The 16,834-nt window shown below is 60.8% G+C and overlaps 1 protein-coding gene across 2 annotated transcripts; it reads left to right on the forward strand.

Annotated features, from left to right (window-relative positions):
* Nucleotides 1-9,085: 9,085 nt before the first annotated feature.
* On the forward strand, nt 9,086-14,490 carry LOC149123224 (cytochrome P450 1A1-like). Of its 2 annotated transcripts, none has more exons than XM_089310863.1 (7): nt 9,086-9,167; nt 11,446-12,308; nt 12,669-12,795; nt 12,888-12,977; nt 13,071-13,194; nt 13,326-13,412; nt 13,521-14,490. In XM_089310863.1, exons 2-7 carry the CDS (start codon nt 11,472-11,474, stop codon nt 13,810-13,812), a joined length of 1,557 nt encoding a protein of 518 aa, XP_089166989.1. In that variant the 5' UTR covers nt 9,086-9,167; nt 11,446-11,471; the 3' UTR covers nt 13,813-14,490. The 2 variants fall into 2 exon arrangements, with proteins under 2 accessions (XP_089166989.1, XP_089166988.1); XM_089310862.1 differs by having other exon boundaries at nt 9,086-9,157.
* The last annotated feature ends 2,344 nt before the right edge of the window (nt 14,491-16,834 follow it).

Here is a 16,834-nt window from a genome sequence, read left to right on the forward strand (position 1 = left end):
TGGAAGGATCAACCCTCGGCTTTGGGCCATGAGCCCTCAGCTCCGCCCACTCCCCAGGCCCCAGGCCAGCTCCCTGGGGCTGGGCCAGAGAGGATCATGGTAATGGCCAGCTCTTCAGTAGATGTCCAGGGCAGGCGGATCCGCTTCCCTCCAGGGCAGGCCAGGGGGCTGGGAGTGGGCGCTGTCCCCAGAGGGAGGGTCCCTGCGGGCACTTGGTCCAGGGGCCCATGGCTGCCCCTCTAGTGCCGCCTCCCCAACAACCTATGACACCAGCCGGCTCCGCATCTTGGCCTGAGCCTTCTAGAAAGTTCCCTCACGTTCCTGCCTCCTGGGAGACACAGTGAGAAACTAAAGAGCAAATGAGGTTGCTCGTGCGACATGAGGGCTCCGGCCAGAATCGCTGGGCCAGAATAGACAAGGGCTGCTCCGGAGACGGGGCGGCAGATGTGGCGTGCGGAAGGCGGCCAGCACACAGAATCTCTCACAGGCTGCCAAGGACAGCTCCGGGAGAACTGGGGACGTGTGACCGTGACCGTGGCCGGGAGACGGCATCCTGGGCTGAGGGCTGGTCTTCTTCCTTCTGCACACAGCAGCACGGGTGTGAGGGGGTACCCTGGTTTGTGGGGACAGGGGGGTGCTGGTTAGGGGTGGAGTGCCGTGACACCGGCAGCCTGCTTTCAAATGCTCTATCATCGCTCCCTGTCATCCATCTATTATCATTTATCAATCATCTCTCAATAAGAGATGATTATCTGTCCATCCTCTGTCTACCTATCTATCCACCATCTTTATCTGTCATCTGTCTTCTATCTTTCTGTCCATCCTCTGTCTACCTATCAATCTGTCTTCCTATGGATCCATCATCTACTTATCTGCTAGTATCTATTTAACATCTGTCGGTCAGCTCTCTGCTGTCATTTATGTACCCTCTATGTATCCATTTGTCCATCTAGCAATCATCTGCCTGTCATCTGTCAATCAATCTACCTGTTATCCAAGTGGATGACATCTATCTGCTGTCTTTAAAAAAAAAAGATTTATTTTTTATTTATTTGAAAGGCAGAGTTACAGGGTGGGGGGAGACAGAGAGCGAGCGAGCGAGCGAGAGAGAGAGAGAGAGAGGTCTTCCATCTGCTGGTCTGCTCCCTGAATATCCGCAATGGCAGGAGCTGTGCCAACATGAAGCCAGGAGCCAGGCGCTTCCTCCCGATCTCCCACGTGGGCGCAGGGGCCCAAGGACTCAGCCCATCCTCCACTGCTTTCTCAGGCCATAGCAGAGAGCTGGATCGGAAGAGGAGCAACCGGGACACAAACTGGCGCCCATGTAGGATGCCCGCGCCAGAGGCGGTGGCTTAGCCCACTACGCCAGAGCACTGGCCTCTCTGCGCTCGCTCTCTCTCTCTCTCGTCTGAGGAACGTCAGCCTTCTATGAATGTACAGGTGCTCGCTGTATGGAAGGGGCCTTTAAGAGAGGCTCAGGTCTTGGCTGGGTCTGAGAGAGGGTGGAGCGCAGCCTTAGGTCGGGCATGGGGTGCAAATCTTACTTTAGGCTGAACTGGGCTTTTCACCCCTGAATACGGGGAAGCTGTGGGGTCAGCCAGTGGAGACGTCGAGGGGCAGGATGGGAAATGGGACAGAGCACAGCGGGGGTTGGAGGCTGGGGAAGGTAGGACGGCAAAGCTGTGCACATAAAACGGGTCAAGGGCCAAGCTAGGCCGTGCTGGTACAGAATGGAACTTTCATGAACTGACTACAGTTCACAGTTTACTCAGAGGCCCTTGGCTTGCGTAACGTCTCTTCTCTTCCAGGGTCTTGTCCAGGACACCTGGAGACATTTAGTCATTGGACTCTTCATGGCTGTGACAGCTTCTGTGTGATTATTAATTTATTTATTTGAAAGGCAGAGTTGGAGAGAGAGGAGAGACATGGGGCGGCGTTGCGGTGTAGCAGGTAGATGTAGGTGCCCTGGGATCGCTCTGGTCTGCCTTCTGCCTTCCCACGTGCTGTCGTTCCCTTGCGGGGGACGTCTGCCCTCCTCCCATCACTTCTCCCTCCCGCAAAGCTCCTCAAGGAAACACAGTGCTTCCGGGTCAGAGCTGCTTATAATGCAACACCAGGATGCCTTTGCGGCTCGGGCTCCCGTCTCCACTCACGCGAGTCTTCCCAGTCTGGCCTGCCGTTGCCGTCTTTAGCTGCTTGCCTGCTTCTCTCAGCCCCGCTGTGAAGACATCGCCTTGTGAAGTCCCACTCGTGACTGCCACATAATGCGGCTCGAGGGGCCAGCCTGGGGCGCGCAGCTGTTGTGGCCCAGTGGGTTAAGCTGGGACACCTGTATCCGCTATGGGCGTGCTGGTTCAGGCCTTGGCCACTCGGCTTCCAATCCAGCTTCCTGCTAATGTGCCAGGGAAGGCAGCAGAGGATGGCCCAAGTGCTTGGGTCCCTGCGCCCACATGGGAGACCCGGATGGAATTTTTGACTCCTGGCTTCCACTGCGCCCTGCCCTGGCTGTTGTGGGCATCTGGGGAGTGAACCAGCTGATAGAAGATCTCTCTCTCTCTTTCTCTCTCTCTCTCCTCTGTTACTCTGCCTCTCAAATAAATAAATATTTTAACGATCTTTTAGAAAAGATTTATTTATTTGAAAGGCAGAGTTATAGACAGATGGGGGGACAGAGAGAGAGAGAGAAAGAGAGAGAGAGAGAGAGAGAGAAAGAAATCTTCCATCTGCTGGCTCACTTCCCAAATGGTCTCACCGACCAGGGCAGGGCCAGGCCGAAGCCAGGAGCCAGAAACTCCATCTGGGTCTCCCGCATTGGAGGCAGGACCCAAGCACTTGCGCCATCCTCTGCTGCCTTCCCTGGCGCATTAGCCGGGAGCTGAATCGGAAGTGGAGCAGCTGGAATTCAAACTGGTGCCCATGTGGAATGCCGGAGTCACAGGCGGCAGCTTCACCCACGGGGCCACCGCGCCAGCCCCTCCCTCGATTTTGAATACAGTGCGGGTCGCACAGTGGGTGTGTTCTGTCCTTACAGCGGCCAGCGTGGACTTCACAGAGGGGCTGGCACCAGCAGGCAAGCAGCTAACAAGGACCCGTGGCACCCCCAGGTTGGTGCCAAAGCCGTCGTGGCCGGAGGGGGTCCCCTGAACTGACCCTGTTGGACCTGGTACCTCACTTCCTGCTCCCGACTCTCAATGTAAAGTATGTTTGAGGTCTCTCAGGGCTGAAAATAAAAGTCAACTAGGGGGCGGGGGCCAAGCCTGGTGGTTCAGCTGCTGGCATCCCACGCCTGATTCCTGCTAATGCAGCCCCCAGGAGGCAGTGGGGACGCCTGCTCCAGGAGTGGGAGATCTGGGTGAGTTCCTGACCCCCAGCAGGGCGGAGGGCACAGAGCCAGTGCGGAGGAGCCCTGAGAGCCTTGAGCCACAGCTGCAGTCCTTGCGTGGGCCACACTCTGCTCGGCAGCCTCTCCACAGCCGCCTTCTGGGGGCTCTGCCTTTGCCCCCCCCGAACCCCTGCTCTGCTGGGCCAGCGCTCAGGAGCTGCAGCCTCCCTCCTGGTCTCTCTCACCTGCACAAATGGCCCCTCTGCACGACCCCAGGTGAGGGACTGCGTTGGGCTGATGGACACAGGTGGGGACTGGCCCGGGTTTGTGCCTGGGGAGGAGGAGGGGCTGCAGGGGGTGAGGGAGCCGGCTGGGGAGGGCCCTGCAGGCCGAAGTCAGGAGGCTGCTCCCCTGTTTCTAGAATCTTCCTCTGTAAGGGGCGGGGTCTCCGCCTCAGCACAGCTGCAGGCGGGAGGGCAGAGGGCTTCGGGCAGCAGGGAGCAAAGGGGCAGCAGACGCCTGGGACCCGGCTCTGCTGGCGTCCCAGGGCCACCCCAGCCACGGCGCCTCCAGCACAGCTCCCACAGGGCCCAGACGCAATGGACCCACCCTGCCATGGCCCTCGGCAGCCATAGTGGGGGCTTCCGCAGACATGCTGAGCCCCCAGAGTGGGCCTGTTGGAGGCCATTCTATCCAGGGCCCAGCTGTTCAACAGGAGCGACCTCTTAGGAGCCTGTCCAGCCTGAGTGGTCTTGTTGGCTTCTGTCACTCAGAGGCTCGGCTGGGTAAGCCGCCCTGGCTGGCCCCTTGGGTCAGAATTTTTTTAAGGTTTATTTATTTATTTGAAAGGCAGAGATTCAGAGAGAGAAGGAGAGAGAGAGAGCGCTTCCATCTGCTGGTTCACTCCCAAAATGGCCACTTTGGTCAGCCTTGGCTAGGCCAGGCCAAGCTAGGAGCCAGGAGCTTCTTCAGGGTCTCCCACATGGGTGCAGGACCCCAAGCACTTGGTCCATCTTCTACTGCTTTCCCAAGCCATTAGCAGGGAGCAGAATCAGAAATGGAGCAGCTGGGACTTGAACTGGCGCCCATGTGGGATGCCTGCACTGCAGGCAGAGTCTTAACCTGCTACACCACAGCTCTGGATCCCAAGGGTCAGAATTCTTCTTCTTTTTTTTAATATTTATTTATTTATTTCAAAGTCAGAGTTACACAGAGAGAGGAGAGGCAGAGAAAGAGAGACAGGTCTTCCATCCAATGGTTCAGTCCCCAACTGGCCGCAATGGCTGGAGCTGTGCCGATCTGAAACCAGGAGCCAGGAGCTTCCTCCAGGTCTCCCACATGGGTGCAGGGGCCCTAGGACTTAGGTCATCCTCCACTGCCTTCCCGGGCAGCCGGGTCTTGAACCGGCACCCATGTGGGATGCCAGCGTTGCAGGTGGAGCCTTAGCCTGCCACACCACAGCGCCGGCCCCGAGCCAGGCTCCTTTGAGAGTGAAAGAGGGCACCTTCGTGCTGATGTCAGGACAACAGCTTAGGCCAAGACCGATATGGGAGATCCTTAATTACAGCAGTCAGGAGCCAGGGAGCCAAGGGTCTCTGTGGACGGGCAGGGGAGGATGGGACGGAACTGAGAACCCAGAGCTGGGTTGACTAGATGGGATGAAGGCGCAATTGGAGACATGGCCCAGGTCTCCATCCACCCAGATTCCCAAATAGCCACAGCCCCAGCCCATGCAGGGACGCCCGTCCATGCTCCTCATACTCCATGATGGCCTTTAACCCCCTCCCTGGCTGCTCCTGTAGCATTTCCTGACCCAGCGTGGGCTCTTCTTCGGGGGGCGGCTCCTGTCAGTCCCCTGCCACAGGGCCCTCAGTGGTGCTGGCCCAAAGCTCTGGGCTGGACGACTCCGCTGAGCCCAGACCTTGGGCTGGGTCTCTGCCCCTCCAACCCAGAGCCCTCTGTCCTCCCCACTGCCCACTGCCCCTGGCCCTGCCCTTGTGTGCCTGGTATTGATCCCTGGGGAGCCCTAGCCAAGTGCTTCTCACGCAAAGGCGTGGAACTTTGACCTAGGAATGTGCTCAGCTCCAGGCCAAGGTCCTCGAACCTCCTGCCCAGCTCCCTCCTTCTCTGCCCAGTGCCCAGTGAGGGCCCCCTTCCCAAAAAGGGCATGCCTCTCACAAGGCCATGCAGCTGCCTCTTGCCCAGGAGCCTGGGGGCTGGGGACCCTGGTCCAGAGGCCAAGCTCGTCCACCTTCTGCCCCCGTGGGCCAGTAAATCATGGTGCAAGGGCCCTGTCTAGTGGACAAGAGGCCTGGGAGCCAGGTTCTGCCTGGACCGGCTCTGTGCTGTGCCCTTGGCCTTTGCCCTCCTGACCTCAGTTTGTCCAGCTGAGAAATGGGAGAACTGGCTTTTTAGCCAATGAATCAGCCAGTGCCAAGAGCCCCTTGGAGGAATGTGAGTGAGGAATGCACCTTCTACAGAGAGATGGGGTTTCCTGAGACCCTGGTCAGGAACCCCACCACGCAGTGGCCCCCCAGCACCCATGCCCAGAACCCCAGCATGCAGTGGGCTCCCAGCACCCATGCCCAGAACCCCAGCATGCGGTGGCCTCCAGCACCCGTGCCCAGGCCACTGTTTCTCCGGCCAGGGGAAGCTCAGGCCTCGCTCCCTGCCTCGCCGCCATGGCTGCCACACCAGCCAGTCCTCTTGGCAGCTCGAGCTCCAGTCGAGACTAAAGGATGGACCCCACGGCAGCGGGGGGGTGAGTGGTGACGCAGAGGATGCCCTGGAAGTGTTCCCTGTCGCCTGCATTTTGGGGGTGATGTCACCTTCCTTGTGTCCCATCTGTAAGTCAGTGTCTCGCCAGGACGGTGCTCACAGACCCACTTCCCACTTGGTTCTTCCCCACGTTAGGGCACGGAGGAAGAAGTGGCAGGTTGTGTGTGTGTGGGGGCATGTCACAGCAAGGGTCCGATGGCCAAGGAGAAGGGCTGGAAGCAAATCTCAGCTGAGGACAGGATCCAGGAAGGCACCCTGGAGGAGGTGGCGTGAGAGGAGCGTGCAAAGTTAGAGGGAGAGGCCCGGCAGGCTCTGCTCAGGAGTCTGATAACCCTTCTCGGGGTGGTGGGAGCTACGAGAGGGGCTCAGGCAAGAGGGTGATTTTGAAATGAGGTTTTGGGGTCCGCGCTGTGGCATAGCAGGTAAAGCCACCACCTGCAGTGCCAGCATCCCTGTTCAAGTCCCGGCTGCTCCACTTCCAATCCAGCTCTCTGCTATGGCCTGGGACAGCAGCGAAAAATGGCTCAAGTCCTTGGGCCCCTGCACCCATGTGGGAGACCCAGAGGAAGCTCCTGGCTCCTGGCTTCAGACCGGTGCAGCTCTGACCGTTGTGGCCATCTGAGGAGTGAACCAGTGGGTCGAAGACCTCTCTCTCTCTCTCTGCCTCTTTGTAACTCTGCCTTTCAAATAAATAAGTAAATAAATAAATAAATAATTTTTTAAATGAGGTTTTGCATTTTTTTAAAACTTTTTTTTTGACAGGTAGAGTTAGACAGTGAGAGAGAGAGACAGAGAGAAAGGTCTTCCTTCTGTTGGTTCATCCCCCTAATGGCCGATCCGAAGCCAGGAGCCAAGTGCTTCCTCCTGGTCTCCCATGGGGTGCAGGGCCCAAGCATTTGGGCCATCCTCCTCTGCCGTCCCGGGCCACAGCAGAGAGCTGGACTGGAAGAGGAGCCACTGGGACTAGTACCCGGCGCCCCAACCGGGACTAGAACCCGGGGTGCCGGCACCGCAGGCGGAGGATTAGCCTATTGAGCTGCAGCCCCGGGCTGAGGTTTTGTATTTTTGAAACAAACACTCGGGGTGCTGCCTGGTGGAGGAGGTGGAAGGAGCATAAAGAAGGTGGGAACTCAGGCCAGAGGCTGAGTGCACAGGTGTGGTGTTGGCGACACCTGCCCTCGCTCTCAGGTGGCTGTCATCAGAATGATGGGCGTGGTCTTGCTCCAATCGGACCCCAGCAGCGTCTCCATGGCTCGCAGAGGCAGCCCCGTGCTGCTCAGCCAAGGGCTCCCCCCACACGGCAGGGCTGCTCCCCCAGGACCCCACCCACCCACCTCAGCCTTGCTGCTAGGTCTCTCGTGCACGGGGGGGGGGGGGGAGGCACCATTCCAGTGCCCTGGTTCTGCTCCCTCCACTCCCACCTCCACCCCAAAACCGGCCGCTGCCTGCACCAGGTGCTGCCTTCATCCACGCGCCCCGATGACCACCCCGCTTTGTCTGAATTGCAACCTGCTCCTTCGCTTTCTACCTGGTTCCCTCCCTCGGGGCGCAGGCCCCCTGTGCCTGGCGCACAGTAGGCGCTTGCTACTTATTTTGCGCAAGGGAGAGGTGGGTGAGGAGCAGGCGAGGCCGGGTTCTGGGCCTGGGCCAGTGCGGACCACGCCGCCGACGCCGTTCGCGGGGCTGGGGCTGGCGGAGTGATGAGTGAGCTGGGGACAGGTTGAGCCAGACACGCAAACACGGCTTTTGTCCCCAGACACCCCAGGTCGGGAGGGTTCGGCCTCGCACGGACAGCGCGGCGTCGGACGAGGCAGCCTTGGGCGTAGACCCAGAGCGCGGACGGGACGCGCAGGCCGAGGCGAGCTCCGCACGCAAGCCCGGGCCCTTTGCCCGCCTCGCCCCCTCTCCAATCGCGCGCCTGCGACGCTCGGGCGAGGCCCTGGCCCTTTAAGAGCCGCGCCCCTGGCCCCCTCCCCCCACTTCGCGTGACTGCGCCGGGACCCGTGCCCAGCCAGGGACCCGGGCGGCGAGTTGGCTGCGCGGGCCTCCAAGCCCTTCTCACGCAACTCCTGGGCGCCGCGCCCCCGGCCAGGTGGCGCGGGGAGGGGCCGCGCGACCTCTGGCCTCTGCAAGCCTGCAGGTGCTCCGACGCGGGCGGGGGAGCCTCCGCGCCCCTTCGCATTCCCCCCTCGCACCCTGGCCGGTCCCGGGGGGCCCCCTCTAGCCCTTGCGCTCTGTAGCCCCCGCAAAGTACTAGCGACCCCCTGGCCTCCTTCCTGGAGCCCAGGGGCAACCTCGAGGGCCAGGGTCCGGCGGGAGGTGGCCCTGGGTCGCCACGCGCCTGACCCCGGAGGCGGCGCCCGGAGAGCCCGCGCGACCCTCGGTCCGTGAGCGCGAGCTTCGCCGGGTCGTCGCGCCCTGGGGGACGGGGCCAGCTCAGCGGCGCCTCTGGCCTTCCGGCGGCCGTGACCTCGGGCACAGGGTCGCTGAGCTTCTCACGCGAGCAGGGACTCAGTAACCCCGGGGGAGCGGTCGCCAGCGGGCAGCCCCGCCCCGCCTGGCCGGTTGGCTGGGCAGCGAATGGGGGAAGGGGGACTGGCACCGCCGTGTGCCGGTCGGTGCAAAAATGATGTCGGGAGATCCGGATCTCCCGACGGAGCCCCTCAGGCCCCCTTTTCCGGGTGAGCTCCGGCTTCTGCCTCAAACCCCCGCGATGCATAAGGGGGTGCCTTGTAACTGGGGGTCCCAGGTATCCGCAGCCTCCACCCCTTATGTGCAGGCACCTAGATGAGGCCTCCCTGTGGAGGTCTTGTCTGTCCCCTCCTCCCCCTTCTCGTCCCACCCTGGAGGGCCCAGCCCCCCGCCCCGCAGCCCTCCCTCTCCCCCCCACCCACTGGGGGCAGCCCCTCCCTCCCCCCCTCCAGTAAAGGAGGCGTGGCCACACGCAGCCTCCTATAAAGGTGGCAGTGCCCTGGCCCTCACCCTGGAGGTGACCGTGCCTTGGAGTCTCCTCTCACCCTCTCACTTCCAGAGGAGCTCGGCACCTTGCATCCGCAGGTGAGTGCAGGTGAGTGTTCCTTTCACTCCCTGTGAAAGGAACATTTTGGTGCCTACAGGGTTTCCTAGGGAGCAGCAGAGGCCGGGATTGTCCTCAGTGGCCAGTCAGTGCAGCCCCCAGTAGGGGCACTGAGGCCGGGGGAAGGACAGGACTTAGCCCAGTTCCTACGACGCGTCCCAGACCTGTGCGTACAGACACCAGCCCTGGTCGGGACTCCACGGGCAGCTCCAGCTCCATGCCCACACACCCTGGGCAAGCTTGGGGCTGCCCCCATCGGGGCCACCTGGGGGGTAGAGGCTCTGTGTTGGGGGAGGGGTCTTCTCTGGGTGGGAGGGCAGACCCAGGGAGCCTGCCAGGTTCTTCCAGCTGTACCGTGCCCTATCTAAGGGCAGCCCCAGTGGGCTCCTCTTTCCCAAGTACTGCTTACCAGAGCGCTGTTCTGAGTAGGACACACACACACACACCTGTGCTCTCCCCAGCCACTTTCCCTGTCTGTGGGCTCCTCTGCAGGCAGGCAGCTGTGGGACAGCCAAGTCCATGGGCCTTCGCCTCCTCCCGTGGCACATAGCTGGAGGTCCCCGGACACCCACTGAGCAGAAGGGGGCCCCGTGGCCACCAAGGCCTGGCAGTGGCCCTGCTCATCCAGGGACTTAGAATCTAGTGTACCTGGGGATTCGGCTCCTGCAGGAAACCTGCCGACAGCAGCAGGGGGCTCTGGGGCTTGAGGTGGGAACGTGGAGCCCCTACTGTAAGACGGAGTGGGCGGCTCCTCCAACAGGGCACAGCTGGGTGGCTCTTGGTCTGCTTTCTCTTGCAGAAAGGTAAAATGACCATCGACACCCACCTGAACCCCAGCACCGGGCCTCCTGACCTACCTACAGCCCGGGGCCCCAGGCAGAGCCCGATCCGTGGACAGAATGGTCCACGATGCACTCGCCCTTCCTAGACCAAGCCTGCAGGCAGTACTGTCTCCGCTTCTGCTGGGTTCAGGTCCATTCCTGACTCCCTGGGTTCGGGTGGCCTGGTGGGAGTCTTCCATTGACTCTTGCCCCTGGGGACCAGCAGAAGGGGGAGGCGGGGACTCTTCATTCATTGAGAGTTGAGCTCAACGAAAATCCTGGCCGGGATTTCTTCACCTGATCTCCAGCCGCTTATAAAGGGCGGGTGGGAGGAGCTCAGAGGGCTGGGCTGAGAGCGGTGTGGCTTTGGCAGTGGCCTTTGCGCTGCCTGCCCAGCGTAGACCCTGGGATGGAGCAGCAAAGAAGCAGGGTTCGGCCGGCGCCGTGGCTCACTAGGCTAATCCTCCGCCTTGCGGCGTCGGGCTAATCCTCCGCCTTGCGGCGCCGGCACACCGGGTTCTAGTCCCGGTCGGGGCGCCGGATTCTGTCCCAGTTGCCCCTCTTCCAGGCCAGCTCTCTGCTGTGGCCCGGGAGTGCAGTGGAGGATGGCCCAAGTGCTTGGGCCCTGCACCCCATGGGAGACCAGGAGAAGCACCTGGCTCCTGCCTTCAGATCAGTGTGGTACGCCAGCCGCGGCGGCCATTGGAGGGTGAACCAACGGCAAAAGGAAGACCTTTCTCTCTGTCTCTCTCTCTCTCTCTCACTGTCCACTCTGCCTGTCAAAAAAAAAAAAAAAAAAAAAAAAAAAAAAAAAAAAAAAAGGCAGGGTTCTGGGAGAATTCCTCCAGGGCTCCTTAGAGGCTCGCAGCCTGCTGGGGGGGGGGGGGGCGAGCCCCGGCTCAGCACTGTCCCCAGGAGGCTCAGGGCCAGTCCGTGCCCCCTCTGCAGGTCAGCCTTCCCCAAGCGTGCAATGAGGCCAGAAGACTGGCTGATTGCGAGGGTCCCGAACGAGAGAGGTGGGACTCGGTATGCTACCCTCCAATCCTGTGCTTATTCCAGCGTGCCATGGGCCACTTGGACATTGAGGACGCCATTCACGGGCAGGAAACTGTGTGGATGCAATGGCTCCAGCGCCGGGTGGGACTCACGGGGAGGTGGGGGGAGACACGCTGTGGACCCCTGCAGCAGCTGAGTCTGCAGCTGCCACTTCCTGGCTCTGCGACCTTGGGCGAATCACCTGCCCTCTCTGAGCCTCACCTTGGCCTCCCTGGCAGGCTTGTGGCCGTTACTGAACAGAGAATGACTAGGACGTTCTTGGCGCACAGTAGGGCAGCTCAACAAGTGGCTTCTCCCCATAGCTTGCTCCGGTGTGCGCCTAGTGAGGCGCTCTGGGTGGGGAGGCTCCCCCTCATCCCTCACCTGACGGCTGCGTTGCTTTCTTCCTGCAGCCACCAGGGAGACCCCCACGTCCGCCATGGTTTCCGATTTTGGACTCCCCACCTTCATCTCAGCCACCGAGCTGCTCCTGGCCTCTGCCGTCTTCTGCCTGGTGTTCTGGGTGGCTGGAGCCTCAAAACCTCGGGTCCCCAAAGGCCTGAAGCGTCTGCCGGGACCCTGGGGCTGGCCCCTGCTCGGGCATGTGCTGACGCTGGGCAAGAACCCGCACGTGGCGCTGGCGCGGCTGAGCCGGCGCTACGGGGACGTGTTCCAGATCCGCCTGGGCTCCACGCCCGTGGTGGTGCTCAGCGGCCTGGACACCATCAAGCAGGCCTTGGTGCGGCAGGGCGACGACTTCAAGGGCCGGCCTGACCTCTACAGCTTCTCCTTCGTCACCGAGGGCCAGAGCATGATCTTCGGCTCAGACTCGGGGCCCGTGTGGGCCGCCCGCCGGCGCCTGGCCCAGAACGCCCTGAACAGTTTCTCCGTGGCCTCCGACCCCGCCTCCTCCAGCTCCTGCTACCTGGAGGAGCACGTGAGCCAGGAGGCCGAGAACCTCATCAGCAAGTTCCAGGAGCTGATGGCGGCAGCGGGGCGCTTCGACCCCTACAGGTACGTGGTGATGTCCGTGGCCAATGTCATCTGTGCCATGTGCTTTGGCCGGCGCTATGACCACGACGACCAGGAGCTGCTGAGCCTCGTCAACCTGAACGATGAGTTCGGGAAGGTGGCGGCCTCCGGAAGCCCCGCCGACTTCTTCCCCATCCTCCGCTACCTGCCCAACCCTGCCCTGGACACCTTCAAGGACCTGAACGAGAGGTTCTACAGTTTCACCCAGGAGAGGGTCAAGGAGCACTGCAGAAGCTTCGAGAAGGTACGGGAGACGGGCCGCAGGGCCGGGGAGGCGGAGGGCCCTGGGGGGCTTGGCAAGGCCTCAGGGAGGCATCGCCTGGGGTTCAGAAGTCAGCCGAGGACCTGGAACCTCTCCACGAGCCAGACAGCAGTGGCCGCTCACCGCAGGCTCCTGCACCAGCGGTTTCGGGGGCCGGGAAGGAAAAGGGTGGGAAGCACATCCCGGTAATAGCGCCGCGCTCGGTGCATCCGTGTCGCTTGAGTCGGGCTACTGCGTTCTAAGGCAGGCCAGAGCCTTCGAGGGGCGGCTGCAGGGGGTGCTCGTGGGAGCGAGGCTCCAGGTGGGATAGCGCTCACCTGCGCGCCCCGCCCCCCCCCCCAGGGCCACATCCGGGACATCACGGACAGCCTGATCAAGCACTACCGGGTGGACAGGTTGGACGAGAATGCCAACGTCCAGGTGTCGGACGAGAAGACCGTTGGTATTGTCTTGGACCTCTTCGGAGCTGGTAGGAGCTACCCCCCGTCCCCGCACCCTCGCAGCACCCACGTGCCCTGGCTCGCCAGCTGAGTCATTTTCCCTCTCTTCTGTGCCGCCCAGGGTTTGACACGGTCACAACTGCCATCTCGTGGAGCCTCATGTACCTGGTGACCAAGCCCAGCATACAGAGAAAGATCCAGGAGGAGCTGGGTAGGTGGTGGGGACGGCCTTCAAAGGCTTGAGGCGGCCTTCCCAGGCCAGGTCTGTGCAGCCCCTGATCCACCGCCCCCGGGTGCTCTGCAGACGCTGTGGTTGGCAGGGCGCGGCGGCCGCGGTTCTCCGACAGACCCCAGCTGCCCTACCTGGAGGCCGTCATCATGGAGACCTTCCGACACACCTCTTTCCTCCCCTTCACCATCCCCCACAGGTGAGGCTCCGAGGATCCAGTCCTGCCTCCCGGGCATCGCTGCAGTCCGCGTGCTTGGTTAGGGTGGTGGTGGGAGACAGGGGTTCATTCTCCTGTGGCCAGGAGCCTGACTGAGCCTCCTCCCTCTGCAGCACCACAAGGGACACCAGTCTGGGTGGCTTTTACATCCCCAAGGGACGCTGTGTCTTCGTGAACCAGTGGCAGAACAACCACGACCCGTGAGTTGGGAGGGACAGGGACGGCTCCGAGCCTCCTGGGTGTGGGCGGCTGTCTCAGCCGGTCTCCTGGGGGGCTCAACCCAAGCAGCTGCCTCCCTCTGGTTCCAGGGAGCTGTGGGGTGACCCCGAAGCCTTCCGGCCCGAGCGATTTCTCACCCCCAGCGGCGCGGTGGACAAGGCGCTGACGGAGAAGGTGCTGCTCTTTGGGCTGGGCAAACGCAAGTGCATCGGGGAGACCATCGGCCGCCTGGAGGTCTTCCTCTTCCTGGCCACGCTGCTGCAGCAGGTGGAATTCAGCGTGTCGCCCGGCACGACGGTGGACATGACCCCCATCTACGGGCTGACCATGAAGCACGCCCGCTGTGAACACTTCCAAGCAAAGCTGCGCTTCGAGGCCTAGACTGTGCCCCGGGCCTAACCGGGCAGCCTGACCTGGGGACCTGTGCAGGGGGCTGTACTTCTGCCTGAAGCTCACAGCCGCTGGTCAGGCTGATTCTGTGCTCTCTGGGCCGTGGGCAAACCGGAGGAACCCAGCCTGCCCCCTCCTCTGGACTTGTCCCTCTGCGTGCTGACTGCGGTGGGGGCCCCCACAGGAGCTGCTGGAGGGAGGAGGCCCTGAGGGCCTCTGAGGAACTCTCTGGAAGCCCCCACGCCCCGCGGGTGGCAGGCCCCGTGTGGGTGCTGACTGGCTGGGGAAACACGAGAGCGGGCCCCATCAGGGCCTGTGCAGTCTCGCTGACAGCCCAGAGCAGCCAGGAGTGAAGGGTGAAACAGCCCAGGGTGCTGGTCCCCAGGGGGTCCCACTGCGGGAGCGGGGCTGAGCTGTGTGCCCTGGGGGTCTGGGACACCTGGGCCTATGGGACAAACAGGGCCGTCTCCTGGGAGCAGAGAGCAGAGCGGGTGCCGGCACAGGGGCTGGTGTTCCCAGTGCTTTCTCCACATCCCGTGTTGAAATGTCTGTCTTTAACATTAACGCCCTGTGATGCGCTTGCCTGCTTGCTTAAGAGCCATTTATTGAGTGCAATAGAGAGGGTTCTAACCAGCTGCGTGGCGGTGTGAATAAACACACTACCAGACATCCTGCGTCCTGTGGGTGCACACTTTGTTTTGTGTCTTGAGTGAAGCTGTCACCCGTCTGGCTGCCCCCTGGGGCCCAGTCTTGAGTTGGGTTTTCCTGGGGCGGGGGGGCAGAGGGTGCAGCCACTGTTCTCAGGCAGTCTGCCTGGGCCAAGGCCCGATGGCTTTGCTGTGTGCCTTGGCCTCTGGCAGGGAGAATCCTCTGACCCGGCCTGGGGGACTCAGTGTTTAAAACCCTGCTTTCCAGGGTTGAGGGAGCGACACACAAACACGTCCTCCAGTGAATTGTGGGCAGGTGCGTATGGGAGGGAGGGGTCCAGAGCCAGGGGTGAGAGAAGCCCCTCCAGGCCAGGGATGCCTGAGCCAAGCCTTCCTGAGAGGGGAGGGAGCACCTCCGTCCCCTGGGGCTGGCACATTAGACAACACTGTGAGCTCTGGGGGCAGCTTGGGTGAGAGAAGGTTCACAGCTCAGAGCTGTGATCTGCGGCTCAGGTCCTGCAGCCACGGTGGGACTGGAGGCTGATACCAGACTGTGGCTCAAGTTTCTTCAAGATTTGTTTATTCATTTGAAAGGCAGAGTGACAGAGAAGGAGAGACAGAAAGACAGACAGACAGCCACACACACACAGACCTTCCATCTGCTAGTTCATTCCATAAATGGCTTCAACGGCCAGGGCTGGGCCTGGCCAAAGTCAGCAGGCAGGAGCCCATCCTGGTCTCCCACATGCAGGGCAGGGACCTGAGTCTTGAGCCATGATCTGCTGCTTCCTGGGAAGCACTTAGCAGGAAGCCGGATCAGAAGCGGAGGTGGGACTGGATCCCCGGCACTCCAATGTGGGTGCCCCAAGGGATGGTGGTTAACCTGCTCCCTACAAGGCCCGCTCTTCAGCCATTCTTGTAGTGGTTTATTTTGTATCCCAAAACACAGAGGAGCCTTGAAACATGTTCAGTGAAAACAGCCAGGTGGACACTGTGGCACCGTGGGCTAGGCTACAGCCAGGGACACCCACATCCCGTTTCAGAGCAAGTCCCAGCTGCTCCACTTTCCATACAGCTCCCTGCTAATGCACCTGGGAAGGACGTGGACAATGACCCAACTACTTGTGGCCCTGTCACCCACCGGGGAGACCAGGATGGAGCTTCAGGTTGCTGCTCTTTTTTTTTTTTTAATTTTTATTTATTTGACAGATAGAGTTAGACAGTGAGAGAGAGAGACAGAGAGAAAGGTCTTCCCTCTGTTGGTTCACCCCACAAATGGCTGCTATGGCCGGAGCTGTGCCAATCTGAAGCCAGGAGCCAGGTGCTTCCTCCTGGTCTCCCATGCAGGTGCAGGCCCAAGCGCTTGGGCCATCCTCCACTGCCTTCCCGGGCCACAGCAGAGAGCTGGACTGGAAGAGGAGTAGCCGGGACTAGAACCCAGTGCCCATATGGGATACCGGCGCTGCAGGCAGAGGATTAACCAAGTGAGCCACGGCTCTGGCCCCCAGGTTCCTGCTCTTTGGCCTGGCCCAGCCCTGGCTGTTGTGGGCATTTTTGGGATGAACCAGCAGATGGAAGATGGACCCCCTCTCTGCCTTTCAAATAAACTAATAAATCTTAAAAAAAAAAAAGACACAAAAGACCACATATTGTATGTGTGCATCTCACAAAATTTGTGGAAACTGGAGTTAAGAGATAAGTTCATTTTGGTGCAAGATTTTTTAGAAATTAAGCAGATGCTAGATCTTACAAAAGTTCGTGGAAAATGGGTAGCGTACACGGGAAGCAAAGCGTTTGCAGCTTGATAAGCTTATTTTTGAATTCAGTTTCCACAAACTTATCAAAGTAGTCATGTTTGATTTCATCTATATGAAGTGTCCAGAACAGGCAAAATTAGGGGCCTGCGTTGTGGCATAGCAGGTGAAGCCACTGCCTGCAACACCTGTGTTCCATATGGGCACTGGTTCATGTCCCGGCAGCTCCAGCTCCCAGCTACTGGCCAGGGAAAAGCGGGGGGAGATGACCCAAGTGTTTGAGCCCCTGCACCCACACAGGAGACCCGAATGAAGCCCCTGGCTCCTGACTTCAGCCTGGCCTAGCACTGGCCATTGCAGCCATCTGGGGATTGAACCAGAGGATGGAAGATTGATCTCTCTCTCTCTCTCTCTCTCTCTCTCTCTCTCTCTCTCTCTCTCCGGATCTGCCTTTCAGATAAATAAATAAATCTTAACAAAGAAGAACTGTACGGGGCTGGCGCTGTGTGTGGCATAGTAGGTTATGCCTCTGTCTGCAGTGCCAGCATCCCATACGGGCCCTGGCTTGTGTCCTGGCTGCTCCTCTTCTGTCAAGCTCCCTACTAATGCGTC

This window comes from Oryctolagus cuniculus, chromosome 12, assembly GCF_051225735.1.
Source record: "Oryctolagus cuniculus isolate XC-2025 breed Fujian yellow rabbit chromosome 12, ASM5122573v1, whole genome shotgun sequence".
NCBI lineage: Eukaryota > Metazoa > Chordata > Mammalia > Lagomorpha > Leporidae > Oryctolagus > Oryctolagus cuniculus.

Excerpts from the sequence above, each read along its gene's own strand:
- LOC149123224 (XM_089310863.1), top strand. The coding sequence starts at position 11,472 with ATGGTTTCCGATTTTGGACTCCCCACCTTCATCTCAGCCACCGAGCTG. Across the intron at positions 12,796-12,887 it reads CTTGGACCTCTTCGGAGCTG|GGTTTGACACGGTCACAACT; the intron begins GTAGGAGCTACC and ends TGTGCCGCCCAG. Across the intron at positions 13,195-13,325 it reads CCCTTCACCATCCCCCACAG|CACCACAAGGGACACCAGTC; the intron begins GTGAGGCTCCGA and ends CTCCCTCTGCAG.